Below are 17955 nucleotides of genomic sequence, written 5' to 3'. Positions count from 1 at the left end.
GCTCCCTTTGCTGCTGAGATTGATTCGCCTCAGATTCAAGATCTTAAGCTTGCAATTTCTGAGCTTCGTTTCGCTGCTTATGCTAAGAAGGGAATGGATGAGTTGCAGCGCGTCCGTGTTAGTTTGCTTTTACTTTTAAGGCTTCCATTGGTGAAGTAGTTGGAGAAGTTAGTGCCCAGACTGGGGCAGCCAGGGGTGAAGCGTCGGATGATGCCGCTGCTAAGAGCGTTACGGCTGTTGAAGGTGTGGCGACCGAGTAGTCGTGGGATATCCAAGCTGCTGTAGTGTAGTATTTTAGGTAGCCTTTAGGATTTTCTTTGTTTTTCCTTGTAACTTTTGTTTTGCTTGAACTCCTTCGGCCTTTGCTAGTTGTTTATAAACATGTTTTCCTTCGTTTTTCTTCATCTTCACTTCTTTTGTTCATGCCCTAACCTTTAGACTTAATAGACCAGTGGCAGGCATGCTACTTTTTTATGAGCAGACAAACTCGCGTAGCCTATGCAGCCGTAGGTGTTGGTGTAGAACTTTGCAAAGTTGTTAGCCATAGGGTTGGCAGCCGGATGCCTTACTTACAGAAGCAGACAAGTCCGCGTAACCACTAGGCTGTTAACCTTGACTTTCTTCAATTCCGTAGGTTGCGTAGCAAGTATCACAACACTTTAGGACTTGATGTAGGTTGTTCCGCGCTTGGCAGAGGTGAAGCTTATCGACTACGTAGCATGTCGGCAGTGGATAAAACTTCGTATATGCGCGCTAGCTTGTTTAACCTTTCACAAGAATGTGCGGTTGTATAAGTCTAGTGTGGCTTCACTGCTCGAAGGGCAAGCCGTAGGCAGTCTTCCGGAATCCGTAGGCTACCTTAGTGCACTCGGTAGCAGCTTTAGGATTTCAGGGCAGCCGTCCATCGGATGTACTGCGTAATGTGCCCTCTCCGTCTCTAGGGCCCGGTTCCCCACGGATTAGGCCAAGAGACCCAAAATCCTTCAGTTAGCTAAGCCTTGAAAAAGACCATTGCGGCTACTTCTAGGAATCCCGGCGCAAGCCATCGTGCATCTAGTTATACTAGGGCAGCCAGGCTCATCCACGTCTGGATATTCGGAGTGTAAAGTTTATCCTCCCGTCTTGGAGAGCTGACCCATATGGGTGTCGGAGAATTGGTTTATCCTCTCGCATTGGAGAGCATGGTTGGTCCCTCGGGGGGCGTAATTCCTGCGATGAGTCCCTAAGAAGGGCGCAATCTTTTTTTGAAGTGCAGAAGTGATTAGTTGTTGTAAGCATGCAGCCAAGCCAAGTTGTGATTACTTCTAAATTCCTCATTGAAAAACGAGTGAAACGAACGAGAACTTTAACTGTAAGGTAGGAACTGCATAACAACTGGATAGTCTTCAGCTTGTGAGGTGGTGCCCGTCGAGCTTATTGAGTCTTCGGGTTTTGATGTAGCGGAAGGTCACACATGGTACTTCTTCAGATTGTAGGCCATCCATTTCTTTTCAATCTTTTTGCCGCTTCATGGTGGTGAGGGTGTAATTACTTTTGCCCCCACTCTGCTGATCTTGTACGGACCTTCCCAAATGGGATCCATCTTTTTGGAGCCTTCTCTGCCGGCAGTGATGAAGGCTTTTCTGCGTCGTCGACATGCAAATGCCAGAAGTCTCCATCGGGTGGAGTAGGCGCAGCTAGAGTGTGCTCGGCTACTTCTGAGGCATCGTTGGGCCGTTCTATTGCGTCACCTAGGCTCGGCGTGAAGACGCAGTAGGGAGCTGTGGAGATGGGGCCATGTCATACGCAACAGGAGATGCTCAACTGCCGGTATTGGGCCACTCTAGAGTTGAATCATTGAGCAAGGGTCGGCTAGGGCCGTGTGATGCGCAGCAAGAAATAGTACTCAACTGCCGGTACATGTTGCTCCTATGTAGAATCTTTTAGGATGAAAAGGACAAAACTTGCTTTCGAGTGTGTCCTTCCAGTGTTGCGTTCGTCAGAAAACTTTACATCCGCCAGGGTCTACACCTTTATCGTCGCGCTTCTGGATTGGGCAGAATAGTACGTCATTAGGATGATTGCATGCGTTTGAAAGTAAAACTTGTGCTTCTGGGTTGCAACAACTATCGCCAAAGTTAGCTTTTGAATTTTTAATAACATCGAGGAGAGCTTTTGAACTGTAGAATACAGGTAACTGTGGAATACAGGTAGTCGGGCCCCCATCTCTTCTCGCATGATGGTAGAGCTTATTGCTACTTTAGATACCGTCAAACATGTGAATAAGTCCTCCTCTACTTCTAGGGAGGTGATGTCGGGTACTTCTTCAAGTCCTTGAATGTGCATTGGCGAGCCTCATCCCAAAGTGCATACTTCTCTGCCAAAGCAAAAGAGTCTGCCAGAGTTAGATCTTCTTTCATGATCAATTTTCCGAATAGCGGGTGGTCTGCTGGAAGTCCTTTTTGGAAGGCTGCTCTAGCTATCGAGTCGTTGCATCCGACTATTTTTGCCTTCTCTACTTTGAACCTCCTCACATAGTCGCGAAGTGACTCCTTTGGGTTCTTCTTGACGTTGAACAAATGATCAGATTTCTTTTTGATCGAGCGATAGGATGAATATTCTTTGGTGAAAACCAAAGAAAGTTCGTAGAAATTCCGGATGGATTGTGGCGGCAGGGTGTAGAACCAATCTTGCGCCTCGCCTTGTAGAGTGGTGGCGAATATCTTGCACATAAGCTCATCGTTGTTTCGATAAAGGATCATTGCGCTTCGGTAGCGCTTTAAGTGTCTCTCCGGGTCTTCATCCCCTTTGAAAGATGTGAAATGTGGCATGCTAAACTCTCGTGGAGGCTCTGCCTGCTTGATCTCGTCCGTGAAGGGTGACCTGCTTATGTTGGTCATGTTCTGTCGTAGTGCCTCGTCGGTGACCTCGTTGCGTTGGAAATCAAGCAATCGCTTGGTCAATAGTCTCTCTACTTCTTCCTGAATTTGCCTTTGTTGGGGTAGCGGAGCTCTCGGCTGCCCCCAGCCATGACTTGCTAGTCTAGGCTGCTCTTCCATGTGTTTGGCTCGTCTACGCCGCAGATGCAGTGCATGTGGTGCGTTCCTAGCAGGTGAACGAGTTCTTCGCAGGCTGCTGGTTGAACTTGAGCTGGATTGAGTGACTGCTTCTCTCCGTCCGTCGTGCTGCCTACTCTGATGTGAGGTGGATGATGCTTCTTGTGGGCTTAGCCGCGAATGAACACTTTGTCCAGAAGGTTGCTCATGTTGACTATCGGAATGTGACCCCAACCGTGAATGTATGCTCATCCGTGGGCCTAGTCGAGAGTACACGCTCCTCCGCGCGCTAAGACGGGAGTATACGCTATCTCGGGGGCCCAATCGGGAATGTACACTGCTTGAACGTTCGGCTCGTGGCTGGTCGAATGGCTGCTTGCCAGGACGCTGCTGGAAAGGTTCGTCTGCCCTTGTCCTACTTCGGGATACCTCGTCCGGGGCACGTTGGATCCCGATGCGTTGCAAAAGTTGATTCACCAAAGTTGTCTGTTGTGCAAGGGCGCTCGTCAACTCTATGACTTGTCGAGACAAGTGTTGTTCGCCATTTGGATTGGAAGAGCTTGGAAGGAATGTGCCTTCTTGGGCAGTGGAAATGTGGTAGACTCCGGGCGCGAGATTTGAATTGGGAAATGTCAAATCCGCGAAAAAATATGGTGAGAATGCCCCCGGCTCGATGGTAGGTCCGGATGGTTGAGATAGTCTTGGGCCGACTTGGGCTGCTTGGAAAGCCACGGGAGCAGGCTGGGCCGTGAGAGTGGGCTGCTCGAAAGAAGCAGGCTGGACCACGGGAGTGGGTTGCTCGTCGGGAGCAGGCTGGGTCACGAGAGCAGGCTGCTTGGCAGGAGCAGGCTGGGCCACGGGAGTGGGCTGCTTGGCAGGAGCAGGCTGGGCCACCGGAGTGGGCTGCTCGACGAAAGCAGGCTGGGCCACGGGAGTGGGTTGCTCGTCGGGAGCAGGCTGGGTCACGAGAGCAGACTGCTCGGCAGGAGCAGGTTGGGCCGTGATAGTGGGTTGCTTGACGGGAGCAGGCTGGATCACGGAAGCAGGCTGCTCAATGCGCGGTGCATGTGAATGCGAGGCTTGGGCTTGGGTCCACGTAAACTTGGATGACACGGCTTGGATCGTGGTCTTGGTACCGTGAGCCTTGGATGGCACGGCTCGGGCCGTGGTGAAGGCTCCATGGACCTCGCCACGAGTGGCTACCGAAGTAGCCACCGCGGTGGTTCCCATGGTGGCTGTGGTGAAGGCACCATGGACCTCGCCGTGGGTGGCTACCGAGGTAGCCACCGCGGTGGTTCCCATGGTGGAAACTCGTGGTGGTGATGCCGCTCCCCTTATTGTTGCATTTTGCCTCACGGATCTCCGGGCCGTGGTGAAGGCTCCATGGACCTCGCCACGAGTGGCTACCGAAGTAGCCACCGCGGTGGTTCCCATGGTGGCCGTGGTGAAGGCACCATGGACCTCGCCGCGGGTGGCTACCGAGGTAGCCACCACGGTGGTTCCCATGGTGGAAGCTCGTGATGATGGTTCCGCTCCCCTTATTGTCGCATTTAGCCTCACGGATCTCCGCAATCCCATTTCTTGAACATTAGAATTTTCACTTGTGGAATTTTCTAAATTTCTAGCCATTATATTTTGCTTATACGTTTTATCAAAGAACCTTTGCAAGTAAAAAATTCTAATAATAAGAACGTATGAAAAATATTCAAATGGACTAGAAAATAAAGAAAAAAAAACCTTTTTGTGCGAGAGTCTTCTACGAGTATGGATTTCAACTCTCAATGAAAGCACCAATTTGTGGATGCAAATTTCTTCCTCCTCGATCTTGGACAATTTTGCACCTACAAAACAATTAACACCTTAGGTTAAGGCCAAGAGCCTCACGCGCCCACGATGAATGGGGGGGGCTTTGGCCGAGGAACCTCCGATGCCAAAGTTAGAATTTAGAGAGAAAGAGTGTTTAGAGAATTTTGGGATTTTTGCCAAAGTGTTGGAATTAGCTTTTTGGTGAGAATGGGAGTATATTTATAGGGATAGGAGGTGGCTAGGGTTTTTAGGTTTAATTTAGGTTTAATTAGCCAATTTATTATGATAAATTTGCTAATTAAACATAAAGGGAATAAATGGATGGTTATATAATCAATTAGCTAGCTTAATTGGGGTAGTAAAGTGGGAAAAGATAGGGAAAGTTGAATTGGTTGTATTTTGTGGTTATTTGGATATAATGGATGGTTTAATTGAGAATTAATGGGTTAATTAGGCAAAACCCATTAATTAGCCAATTAACATAATTTAAAAGGAATGTGTTTGGGAATTACCTTGTAGAAAGGATTTGATGAGATGGACTTTGAATTGTTACCTATTTTGGGCACTTTTGTCTTGGTTGAAAGAGGGTTGCCCGCTGCTTACGCGTAGGAACCTCGTTGTACTGCAAGGGTATTTTTGTCCTTTTTGTCCAAAAAACCCACATGTCGCCTTGTGAATATTTTTGGCTCCACAGTTACAATCAAAGGGTGGTCTACAAGACAATAACATTAGCATGCACGACCACACAAACTTGAAAACCTCAACTTAAATAACAAATAGTAGTACTTTTATATCACATCGATTATATAATAAAATAATATACAATAATATATGAGAATTTTCACTCTTAATACACTTAAACTATTTGTAGTAAAGCCCAATACTTAATAGGTAGTGAAGTTGGAACAATATCATTGATATTAGCGGTAGATCATGCTTAATTGAGCCTAATATAAAATCATTCGTGTTTATGTTTCACTACTTTTCCTAATATTAGCTCTAGATTATAGTGTTTTTTTTTTATTAATAAAGCTCTAGGTTATAGTTTGATATTGCATGGTTTAAAGATTCGTCGAGAATCTTCTTTTGATATTCCATGTAAATATGATTAATAGGCTTGGATCATAATATAGTATGTAAATGATATTAAATATCATAATTTAAGGTATAAATTTATCGTTCATTTATATATAACACATGTATTAATATTGATATGATTTTATCCTTTTAAGGAATTGTCTTGAATTTTGATTTGATTTCTCTCTGTAAGAGCTATGTAGAAGAGTATTGTGGATGCAAATTTTTTCCTCCTTGATCTTGGACAATTTTGCACCTACAAAACAATTAACACCTTAGGTTAAGACTAAGAGCCTCACGCACCCACAATGAATGGGGGAGGGCTTTGGCCAAAGAACCTCCGATGCCAAAGTTAGAATTTAGAGAGAAAGAGTGTTTAGAGAATTTTGGAATTTTTGCCAAAGTGTTGGAATGATTTTTTGGTGAAAATTGGAGCCTATTTATAGGGCTAGGCCAGTCCTCTTTGGAGAAGGAGAGGCCGGCCATCTTGTGGATTTTTTGTTGAATTTGTGGTTTAATTAGCCAATTTATTGGCTAATTAAATATGAAAGAAATAAATGGGGGGTTATCAAATTGAATGACTAACTTTATTTGGGTAATAAAGTGGAGAAAATAAGAAAGGTAAGGAGCAAAGGGAGGTGGCCGGTTTTGACTAGCTTTTGGGATTAATTTGGGTGACTTATTTGATATAATGGGTGATTAAATTGGTGATTAATGGATTAATTAGGAATTAATCCATTAATTAGCTAATTAATCTCTATTTATATGAAATAATTTATAGGTTATGAAGTAATTACCTAAGAAGAGGATGGATGAGATAACTTTGAATTTGTTAACTTTTTTGGGCACTTTTGACTTGGTTTAAGGATGATTTCCCGTTGCTCATGCGTAGGAATCCCGGTATGCCTCAAGGGTATTTTTGTCCTCTTTTATCCAAAAATCCACGTGTCGCCTTGTGAATATTTTTGGCTCCACAAATGCCCCCACACCTGTTGGGCTACTCGCAGAAAAGGGCAACAGATTTAGAGATCATCTTGCTTTAGGAAACGTAGGACTACTTCCTATTTTGATGTAGATTCTCTCTTTAATAGGAAATTAGGTCATTCTAGGAAAGGGAAATAAATTTCTCTTAAAGCCTATTTAAGTCCACCTTAAGTGGGTTATTAAATCAACTTTGGAGAGCGATTTATTCTACCCTACAAGAGAGAGAGAGCTTAGAGGATATTTGTTCCCCCTCCTCTAGCAATCTTCTACAACTTGCCCGTGCAAAGGACCGTTGTTCGTTGATTGCTTCGTCTTCTCTATGCCACGCCGATGTAAGAAAAATTTAATGTTTTCTTGTCTTCTTCTTGGATAGTGCTGTCACAGAGCAACCGTTGGGGTGGTACGGCATGTCGGCTGGCAGGAGCTTGGAGTCGGCTCGGCATGGGCCGATGAGGTGTTGTGGCAGGGACCATGGCTTTAGGCTGATCGGTTTGGCTAGAGCCAAGGGCAGCTTATGCGGCTGGGGTTGCGGATTGTGGCGCTGGGGCGCAGTGCTAGGTGAGCCATATGGCTTATGTCCTTTGAGCTCTTAGACCTTACTCAGGCTAGGCTGGCGACTAAAAGAAATAAAAAGGTCATGGGCCTCATGGATTGTTGGAATGATAGGCATGCAGGCCTCCTACCTGCTAGAATACTGGGTTGAGCTCTTCTGTTGAGTACCGTGAATGTCGTTGGCTGCTTAGTCCTATTCGTCAGGAGAAAGGTAGGCTGCCTCCGAAAGATGAGGTAAAGAGGATCAAGGCGGATGCATTGGCTCATCTGATCGCTGTCGTAGAGCTTACTATGAATGAAGGTAGAAAGAAGAGATCTTCCCCGCCTGTTCAAGAGACGTTAGTTAAGAGAAAATTGAAGACTTTTCCACTGTTGCTCATGATGATCTGTCTGCTATCGAGAGGCTTGTGATTGGCATGACTTCTTCCAATGGGAAGAAAAATGAGGCTGCTAGATCTGAGCATGTAGCCCCTTCCATGTTGAGAATGGCTAGTACAATTGTTGATAAGATTGCTCAGCATAAAGGTTTTATCATGCCCCTAGTGCCGAAGTCTGTACCAGGACGTTCGTTGGGAGCCAAGTCCGGTTCACCTTTGGAGAGACTTGCTATTATGAAAAGTGGTAAGGTGGACTCTGTTGCTAAAGTGACGCCAATGCCCATTCCCTTTGTTGCTGAGACTGATTCGCCTGCTAGGAAGGAATATACCGCTTACGTAAGCAGCTGTGAGAAATCCACTAAGCCTGCTTCTGGGAAGGTTACTGAAATCTGTGTGCTTTTAAAACTAGACCTGCTTGAAATCATGGACGCTTGTGCCAAGTTTGTTGATAACAGTAGAAAGTTTGTTTACCCAAGTTCCTTTGCGAAACAAACGACCCAATATAGAAGGACTGCTCTGCTTGCTATGATGCATATATAGCAAGGCTGTCAAGGAGGTGGCGAAGATTATGGCAGCTGAAGCTTATTCCTCAGCCGAGGAGATCAAGAGGTTGGATTATGAGCTTGTTGCTTTGAAGGGAATGGATGAGTTGCAGCGCGTCCGTGTTAGTCTGCTTGAGAAGAATGAGCAGCTGAAGGGTGAGAAGGATGGGCTTGAGGTTTCGAGACTTTCTCTATTTCTCCGGAAGACTTGCTTGCTTTTACTTTTGAGGCTTCCATTGGTGAAGTAGTTGGAGAAGTTAGTGCCTAGGCTGGGGCAGCCGGGGATGAAGCGTCTGATGATGTCGTTGCTAAGAGCATTACGGCTACTGAAGGTATGGCGATTGAGTAGTCGTGGAATGTCCAAGCTGCTGTAGTGTAGTATTTTAGATAGCCTTTAGGATTTTCTTTGTTTTTCCTTGTAGCTCTTGTTTTGCTTGAACTCCTTCGGCCTTTGCTAGTTGTTTATAAACATGTTTTCCTTCGCTTTTCTTCATCTTCGCTTCTTTTGTTCATGTCCTTACCTTTAGACTTGATAGACCAGTGGCAGGCATGCTACTTTTTTTATAAGCAGACAAGCTCGCGTAGCCTATGCAGCTATAGGTGTTGGTGTAGAACTTTGCAAAGTTATTAGCCATTGGGTTGGCAGCCGGATGCCTTACTTATAGAAGCAGACAAGTCCGCGTAACCACTAGGCTGTTAACCTTTACTTTCTCTAATTCCGTAGGTTGCGTAGCAAGTATCACAACACTTTAAGACTTGGTGTAGGTTGTTCTGTGCTTGGCAGAGGTGAAGCTTATCGACTACATAGCATGTCAGCAGTGGATAAAACTTCATAGATGTGCGTTAGCTTATTTAACCTTTCACAAGAATGTGCGGTTGTATAAGTCTAGCGTGGCTTTACTGCTCAAAGGGCAAGCCGTAAGCAGTATTTCGGAATCCGTAGGCTACCTTAGTGCATTTGGTAGCAGCTTTAGGGTTCCAGGGCAGCTGTCTGTAGGGCGTACTGCGTAATGTGCCCCATCCGTCTCTAGGGCCGGGTTCCCCACAGATTAGGCCAAGAAACCCAAAATCCTTCAGTTAACTAAGCCTTGAAAAAGACCATTGTGGCTACTTCTAGGAATCCCGCCGCAAGCCATCGTGTATCTAGTTATACTAGGGCAGCCAGGCTCATCCACGTTTGGATATTCGGAGTGTAAAGTTTATCCTCTCGTCTTAGAGAGCTGACCCATATGGGTGTCGGGGAATTGGTTTACCCTCTCGCATTGGAGAACAATTAGTTTACCTTCTCGCACTGGAGAGCATGGTTGGTCCCTCGAGGGTGCAATTTCTGCGATGAGTCCCTAAGAAGGGCGCAATCTTCTTTTGAAGTGCATGAGTGATTAGTTGTTGTAAGCATGTAGCCAAGCCAAGTTGTGATTACTTCTAAATTCCTTATTGAAAAACGAGTGAAACGAACGAGAACTTAGCTGTAAGGTATGAACTGCATAACAACTGGATAGTCCACAGCTTGTGTGGTGATGCCCATCGAGCTTCTTAAGTCTTCGGGCTTTGATGTAGTGGGAGGTCACACATGGTACCTCTTCAGATTGTAGGCGCTCAACTGCTTTTCGATCTTTTTTTTGTTGTGTAATTACTCTTGCTGCCTACTCTGCTAATCTTATACAGACTTTCCCGGATGAGATTCATCTTTTTGGAGCCTTCTCTGCTGACAGTGATGAAGGCTTTTCTTAGGACTAGATCTCTAGGCTGGAACTGTCGGATCTTGGCCCTTTTGTTGTGGCTGGAGAGGAACTATTGCTTGGTAAGCTGCGATGCGGGTGATAGTCTGCTCGCACTTCTCGTCTGCCAGATTTAAGCTTGTGGCCATCTCCTTTTGGTTGCTCATCTTTTGGTGGTGCGATATGCCCATAGACATCCATGGAGTTTGTCTGGCCATTTTCTTTTCTTATTGGTGGGGGATTTCTTGTGGCAGTCGAGGATCATCTTAGTGGATGTTTTTGCCTGCCTATTGCCTTGATGATATCTTGGCGTAGACATGTGCTTCTTGATGCCATATTTTTGGAAGAACTTCACGAAATCTTTGCCCACGAATTGCGGGCCGTTGTCGGTGACGATGGATTAAGGGATGCCAAATCGGCAAATGATCCTCCTTCATATGAAGTGCTCTATGTCTGTCTGAATCATGATCGGCATGGGCTCTGCTTCTACCTATTTGGTGAAGTAGTTGGTTGCCACGATCATCATGCATTTGCCTCTAATAGTTTGGCTGGTGATTGGTTGGGAATCAGAATGAATTGAAAGCTTTTTCACCACCAAGTCTTTTGTCATTTGAAGGCCTGCTAGTGGGCTTCATATTCTGATTCGTTGTTAGATGCTTTGAAGCTTAGAGTGATCGCCTGCACGAGCATTGAATCGTCTGGGGTGGCAAGAACCACGGCTGCTCACGAGCCTTTGTAGTTGGATGCGCCGTCGACATGCAAATGCCAAAAATCTCCATTGTGGGAGCAGGTGTGGCTAAAATGTGCTTGGCTGGCTTTGAGGCGTTGTTGGACCGCTCTGTTGCGTTATCAAGGCTAGGCTTGAAGGCGCAGTAGAGAGCCGTGAAGCTGGGGCCATGTTAGATGTAGCAGGAGATGCTCAACTTCCAGTATTAGGTCACTCTAGAGCTGAATAATGGAGTAAGGGTTGGCTAGGGCCGTGTGATGCGCAGTAGGAAGTAGTGCTCAACTGCCAGTACATGTTGCTTTTACGTAGAATCTTCTCGGGCGACGAGGACAAAACTTGTTTCTGAGTGTTCGTCTGCCCTTGGCGTGTCTTTTGGGCCGAGTTGTTACGTTCATAAAAAAACTTTGCATTTCCTAGGGTCTACGCCTTTATTGTCGCGGGTTTGGATTCGACGGAATAGTGCGTCGTGATGATGACTGCATGCGTTTGAAGGTAAAACTTAAGTTTTTGGGTTACAACAACTATCGCCAAAGTTAGCTTTTAAAATTTTAATAGCATCGATGAGAGCTTTTGAACTGTAGAATACATGTAACTGTATAATATAGGTAGTTGGGCCCCCAGCTCTTCTCGCATGATGGTAGAGCTTATTACTACTTTAGATACCGTCAAACATGCGAATAAGTCATTCGCTGCTTCTAGGGAGGTGATGTTGGGTACTTCTTCAAGTCCTTGAATGTGCATTGGCACGCCTCGTCCCAAAGTGCATGCTTCTCTGCCAAAGCAAGAGAGTTTGCCAAAGTTAGATCTTCTTTCATGATCAATTTTTCGAATAGCGGATGGTCTGCTGGAAGACTTTTTTAGAAGGCTGCTCTAGCTATCAAGTCGTTGCATCCGATTATCCTTGCCTTCTCTGCTTTGAATCTCCTCACATAGTCACGAAGTGACTTCTTTGGGTTCTTCTTGACGTCAAACAAATGGTCGGACTTCTTTTTTATCGAGTGATAGGATGAATATTCTTGGGTGAAAACCAAAGAAAGTTCGTAGAAATTCCGGATGGATTTTGGCAGCAGGGTGTAGAACCAATCTTGCACCTCGCCTTGTAGAGTGGTGGCGAATATCTTGCACATGAGATCATCGTTGTTTTGATAAAGGATCATTGCGCTTCGGTAGTGCTTTAAGTGTCTATCCGGGTCTTCATCCCCTTTGAAAGATGTGAAATGTGGCATGCTAAACTCGCGTGGAGGCTCTGCCTACTCGACCTCATTCGTGAAGGGTGATCTACTTATATTGGTCATTTTCCGTCGTAGTGCCTCGTCGGTGACCTCGTTGTGTTGGAAATCGTGTAATCGCTTGGTCAAGAGACTTTCTACTTCTTCTTGAATTTGCATTTGTTAGGGTAGCAGAGCTCTGGGCTGCCCCCAGCCATGACTTGCTGGTTTAGGCTGCTCTTCCATGTGTTTGGCTCGTCTATGACACGGATGCAGTGCATGTGGTGCGTTCCTAGCAGGCGAGTGAGTTCTTCGTAGGCTGCTGGTTGAACTTGAGCTGGATTGAGTGACTGCTTCTCTCCGTCTGTCGTGCTACCTACTCCGATGTGAGGTGGATGATGCTCATTGCGGGCTTAGCCGCGAATGAACACTTTTCCCGGAAGGTTGCTCATGTTGAGTATCAGAGTGTGACCCCCAACCGTGAATGTATGCTCATCCGTGGGCCTAGTCAAGAGTGCACGCTTATCCACGCGCTAAGACGGTAGTATGCGCTATCTTGGGGGCCTAATAGGGAGTGTACACTGCCCAAACGGGGCCTAATAGGGAGTGTACACTACCCAAACGCTCGGCTCGTGGCTGGTCGAGTGGCTGCTTGCCGGGACGTTGCGGGAAAGGTTCGTCTGCCCTTGTCTTACTTTGAGATACCTCGTCTAGGGTACGTTGGATCCCGGTGCGTTGCAAAAGTTGATTCACCAAGGTTGTCTGTTGTGCAAGGGCGCTCGTCAACTCTATGACTTGTCGAGACAAGTGTTATTCGCCATTTAGATTGGAAGAGCTTGGAAATAATGTGCCTCATTGGGCAATGGAATGGTGGTAGACTCTGGGCGTGAGATTTGAGTTGGGAAATGTCAAATCGGCGAAAAAATATAGTGAGAATGCCATTGACTTGATGGTAGGTCAGAATGGTTGAGATAGTCTTGGGCTGACTTGGGTTGCTTAGAAAGCCACGAGGGCAGGTTGGGCCAGGAGGGCAGGCTGGGCCGTGAGAGTGGGCTGCTCGACAAGAGTAGGTTGGGCCACGGGAGTGGGTTGCTCGTCAGGAGCAGGCTGGGTCACGAGAGCAGGTTGCTCGGTAGGACCAGGCTGGGCCACGAGAGCAAGTTGCTCGGCGGGAGCAGGCTGGGCCACGGGAGTGGGCTGCTCGACGAAAGCATGTTGCTCAGTACGTGATGCATGCGAATGCGAGGCTTGGGCTCGAACCTGTGCAAACTTGGATGGCACGGCTTAGGCCATGGTGGAACCTCGTAGTGGTGGTACCACTCCGCCTATGACCACATTTAGTCTCGTGGATCGTCGCGGTCCCATTTCTTGAGTATTAGAATTTTCACTTGTGGAATTTTCTAAATTTCTAGCCATTATATTTTTCTTATACATTTTATCAAAGAGCCTTTGCAAATAAAAAATTATAATAATAAGAACGTATGAAAAATATTCAAATGGACTAGAAAATAGAGAAAAACCTTTTTATGTGACAGTTTTTTTAACGAGTATGGATCTCAACTCTTAATGAAAGCACCAATTTGTGGATGCAAATTTCTTTCTCCTTGATCTTGGACAATTTTGCACGTACAAAATAATTAACACCTTAGGTTAAGGCCAAGAGTTTCACGCGCCCACGATGAATAGGGAGGGGGCTATGGCCGAAGAACCTCCGATGCCAAAGTTAGAATTTAGAGAGAAAGAGTGTTTAGAGAATTTTGGGATTTTTGCCAAAGTGTTGGAATGATTTTTTGGTGAAAATGGGAGTCTATTTATAGGGCTAGGCCGGTCCTCTTTGGAGAATGAGAGGCCGGCCATCTTGTGGATTTTTCTGTTGAATTTGTGGTTTAATTAGCCAATTTATTGGCTAATTAAATATGAAAGAAATAAATGGGGGGTTATCAAATTGAATGACTAACTTTATTTGGGTAATAAAGTGGAGAAAATAAGAAAGGTAAGGAGCAAAGGGAGGTGGCCGGTTTTGACTAGCTTTTGGGATTAATTTGGGTGACTTATTTGATATAATGGGTGATTAAATTGGTGATTAATGGATTAATTAGGAATTAATCCATTAATTAGCCAATTAATCTCTATTTATATGAAATAATTTATAGGTTATGAAGTAATTACCTAAGATGAGGATGGATGAAATAACTTTGAATTTGTTAACTTTTTTGGGCACTTTTGACTTGGTTTAAGGATGATTTCCCATTGCTCGTGCGTAGGAATCCCAGTATGTCTCAAGGGTATTTTTGTCCTGTTTTATCCAAAAATCCACGTGTCGCCTTGTGAATATTTTTGGCTTCACAAATATCCTAGTTTGATTGCTCTCTATGAGAGTGCATGATTTTAATTTTCGTTTTGGTGTGCTACCTCGTTTGAATTTATTTGTGAAGGGTGGAGCTATTTGATTTACTGAATTTACTTCATTCGGTATTTTGGGATCATGACGGTAATTAGGTGATGTGATCAACCCTGCATCGTACTCAATATTCCAATTTATGGTTTGAGATTTTTTTCTCACATGATCTCCATGTAACACAAATTTTACCAGTTTTATTGATCTTTGAAATCGTGCGGTTCCTGATGAGCTTGGACGAGTGCTTGAAGCATACTCATTGCCTTGCAATTAGTGATGCTTTATTGTAATATTTTTAGATCTAGTTTGCAAGGACCCTTTTGAGAGCGAGTTCTTCATAATATGTGTTTATAAGCTCTTTTATCAATGAATGAAATATCATAATCTTCTTCAAGAAAAAAAAAACACAAGTATTACAACGTTTTTATATTCCCGTACAAAAATTTCTGTTACCCTCAAATTTGAATGGGGTAAGATTTTGTTACTGTTAAATTTGGTAACAAAATAGCACATGAAAATTGTTATTGACATTCTAAAATTCACATTTGGCACTCTAAATTTTCTCTATTTAATTTAAATAAATAAATTTATAAAAAGTACAAATTAAAAATTTTAAAAGGAAAACTAATGAAAATAGCTTGAAAACTTTGAATTTTAACCAAAAGGATAAAAATGTGTTATAAGTGAATAATACCAGAAGTGACATTTTAGAATAAAAATGTTCTTAACGTTAAAAGTGAACAATATCAAAAATATTTCATTAAAAGTCCCATTTTAAAAATGCTAATAAGTAATAACAGTTCCCTAGCACATTTACAATCGAGGAGCTAGCCTGACGGATACGCTTTCTGAGCGGGGACACCCATAGGTTATGGCCCACTTCTTTAAGGACGTAATCAATCACCGATCACAAAAACAAAAATCTAACGAAAAAACAAAGAGCAGCCATACTAGAAAGCAGAAAGACAAACAAAACGTGAATTGAATTCGACCATGTTTCGGGAATCTCTATCGGCTTCTTCTTCTTCTTCTTTTTCTTTTTTAAATGGGTAGTTCCAAAGTATTTAACTTGAAAGAAACGTATGACAATTTGAAAAATTTCTTCAAAACTGTATAACATTTAAATGATACGTAGATTTTGACATATTTCTTTTTTCTGCATTAATTATATAAAACTCAAATGTTTGAAATGTTCTTAAATCTTTGTCACAAATTTTGGTTGGATTTAGATTTTGAAGGATATGTTATGCAGATGGTTTGGTAAAAAGGATTTAAGTATGTTTTAGAATTTATAGGGAGTTTTCGTAGTTTAAAAAATGTGAACTTTAACGAAAAGTTCCCAGTACCGTTCATTTTAACGAAAAACCAAATTTTTACACTAAAAAGTCAATTCTTGTACTATTCACTACTGTTTATTTTGTCCTTATCTTTGAAACTTAAAGTTTTCCAACATTTTTCATTATTTTTCCTTTCAAAAATTTATCTTTCCACATTGTACTCTTCTCTGTAACTTTCACGGATTCTGCACAACCTTTTAATTATCTATTATGAATATTATTAGAACTTAGAGGGATGGCATTCTATGAGCATGCGTAATGATTTATCCATATAGAATATGTGTGGTTTGTAAATTTCATTGGTTACTTTTCAGTCGGTTAAGCGATCTATTAAAAGTTCATATATACTTCATATCCAATAAAATATAAATTAAACATATTGGTATGATCTGAAAAAATCTCAAATATCCAAATTTTTTCCATTATATAGATATCAAAGCATATTACTAGTAAAGGAGGTACTACAAAGGACCAATATATAGCTGCCGACGGAATTCTGTCAAACAAGAAAAACTACCGTCCATATCTTTGCCCTTTTTGTTGTTTTCTTTACTTCAACCAATATTGTATGGTTAATTCGGGCTGTAGACAGAAATAAACAGCAGAGTTGTTGATTAACTGTAGGCTCTACCACTGTATGTGAGGTCCCTTAATTAGCATTAAACAATTATGTCAACAAGTGCGTAAATATTGTGTCTAAATGACATTCCTCTTGTAATATTCTTAATTATTCAAATGAAATCACATACGCATTCATATTCTATTCGTAATTTTTTCAATCTTTGTGACTTGGGAATCAATCCTCACATATTCTGTGTAAGTTGATAATATATAGTAGTTCGTTCGTCCGGCGAAAACACTATTAACAAACAATAAAGCTATTAATTCTCACATAATATGAACATGAAGCTAGAACCTACCCAGTTGAAAAAAATGCCTATCCAAGAAAAGAGATTTACAAACCCTTTTTGAATTTTACAATAGAAAGAGTTGAAGAATCGAATTTTTACACCGCCATTATTAGCCCTATTTGATAATAAATAATATAATAATTATGAAGATAAAGAACCTTCCAAGAAACATCGATTATGTAGACTGGCAAACACAATCAAAGTTAAAATGGCATATGACCCCTTTGACCCCATTTATATATAGAATCTATAAATACCTAAAACGGGATACATTGCAATGCCACCAAATTTGAGACCAAACAAAGGTGCGTTAAATCAAGCTAGAAAATATGGAAAACCTTCGCAGAGGAAAGGATCCAGAGAAACAAGGAAAGCAAGAGAAGGGAAGCCAAGAAGTACGTTACCGCGGGGTCCGAAGAAGGCCGTGGGGGAAGTTTGCTTCTGAGATAAGAGACCCTTCTAAGCAAGGTGCTCGTCTGTGGCTTGGTACATTTGACACCGCTGAGGAAGCTGCAAGGGCTTATGATAATGCTGCTTTTAATTTAAGGGGTCATCTTGCCATACTAAATTTTCCAAATGAGTATTATGCTCAAGTTATGGGGTCTCCTCCTTATCCTCCTAGATTCTCGACACTTTCTTCTTCTTCTTCTTCTTCTTCATCTTCTTCCACTTCATCATCTTCTGCCGCTGCACTGGGTGGAAGTTCATCTGCTGGACAAGGAAGCAGGCAAGTGTTTGAGATTGAGTACTTGGATAACAAGGTGTTAGAGGACCTTCTTGATTATGAAGAGGAGAAGAAAAAATGAAAGTGTAATTGAGTTGTATAACTTTTTTTTTTCCTTTTTTTGATGTTTTTGTTGAGCACGTCTTCTATCATCCATACTTTAAGTCTTTAACAAGTCTTCTATCATCTGGGGGAAATTTTTTAATATTTTAGTAATCACTTAACATAATTGTTATAGATTGGTAGTCCTCACTCCTCACTGAATATCTATTTATGCAAAGTCGGAGACGAACATTTGACTCTGAAATTTCTTCAAACATTCTAACATTTAAAAGAGACTTTTTAGCCAAAATGGTCATTGAGATTGGTATAGCTCATCACTTTGGTCCTTGATATTTGAAATCAATCAAAGTGATCCCTGAGTTTGTTCACCATCAATCATTTTGATCATTCTGCGAAAAATTTCTGTTAAAGAAGGATCAAAATGATAAAAATACACTCAATTTAATAAACAATGGTCCAAAATAATTAGACACAAATTAAGGATATTTTTGTTATT

General features: G+C 42.8%; 1 protein-coding gene across 1 annotated transcript; it reads left to right on the top strand.

The window, feature by feature from the left end:
* The first annotated feature begins 16818 nt into the window (after positions 1-16818).
* Positions 16819-17609, top strand: LOC103410570 (ethylene-responsive transcription factor ERF098-like). The gene has a single exon (XM_008349255.4). The coding sequence runs from the start codon at positions 17002-17004 to the stop codon at positions 17476-17478; it is 477 nt and encodes a 158-aa protein (XP_008347477.4). The 5' UTR covers positions 16819-17001; the 3' UTR covers positions 17479-17609.
* The last annotated feature ends 346 nt before the right edge of the window (positions 17610-17955 follow it).

This window comes from Malus domestica, chromosome 13 (assembly GCF_042453785.1).
Source record: "Malus domestica chromosome 13, GDT2T_hap1".
In the NCBI taxonomy this organism is placed as follows: domain Eukaryota; kingdom Viridiplantae; phylum Streptophyta; class Magnoliopsida; order Rosales; family Rosaceae; genus Malus; species Malus domestica.
Note: the sequence above shows the minus strand (reverse complement) of the source record. Positions and strands in the feature narration are given on the sequence as shown.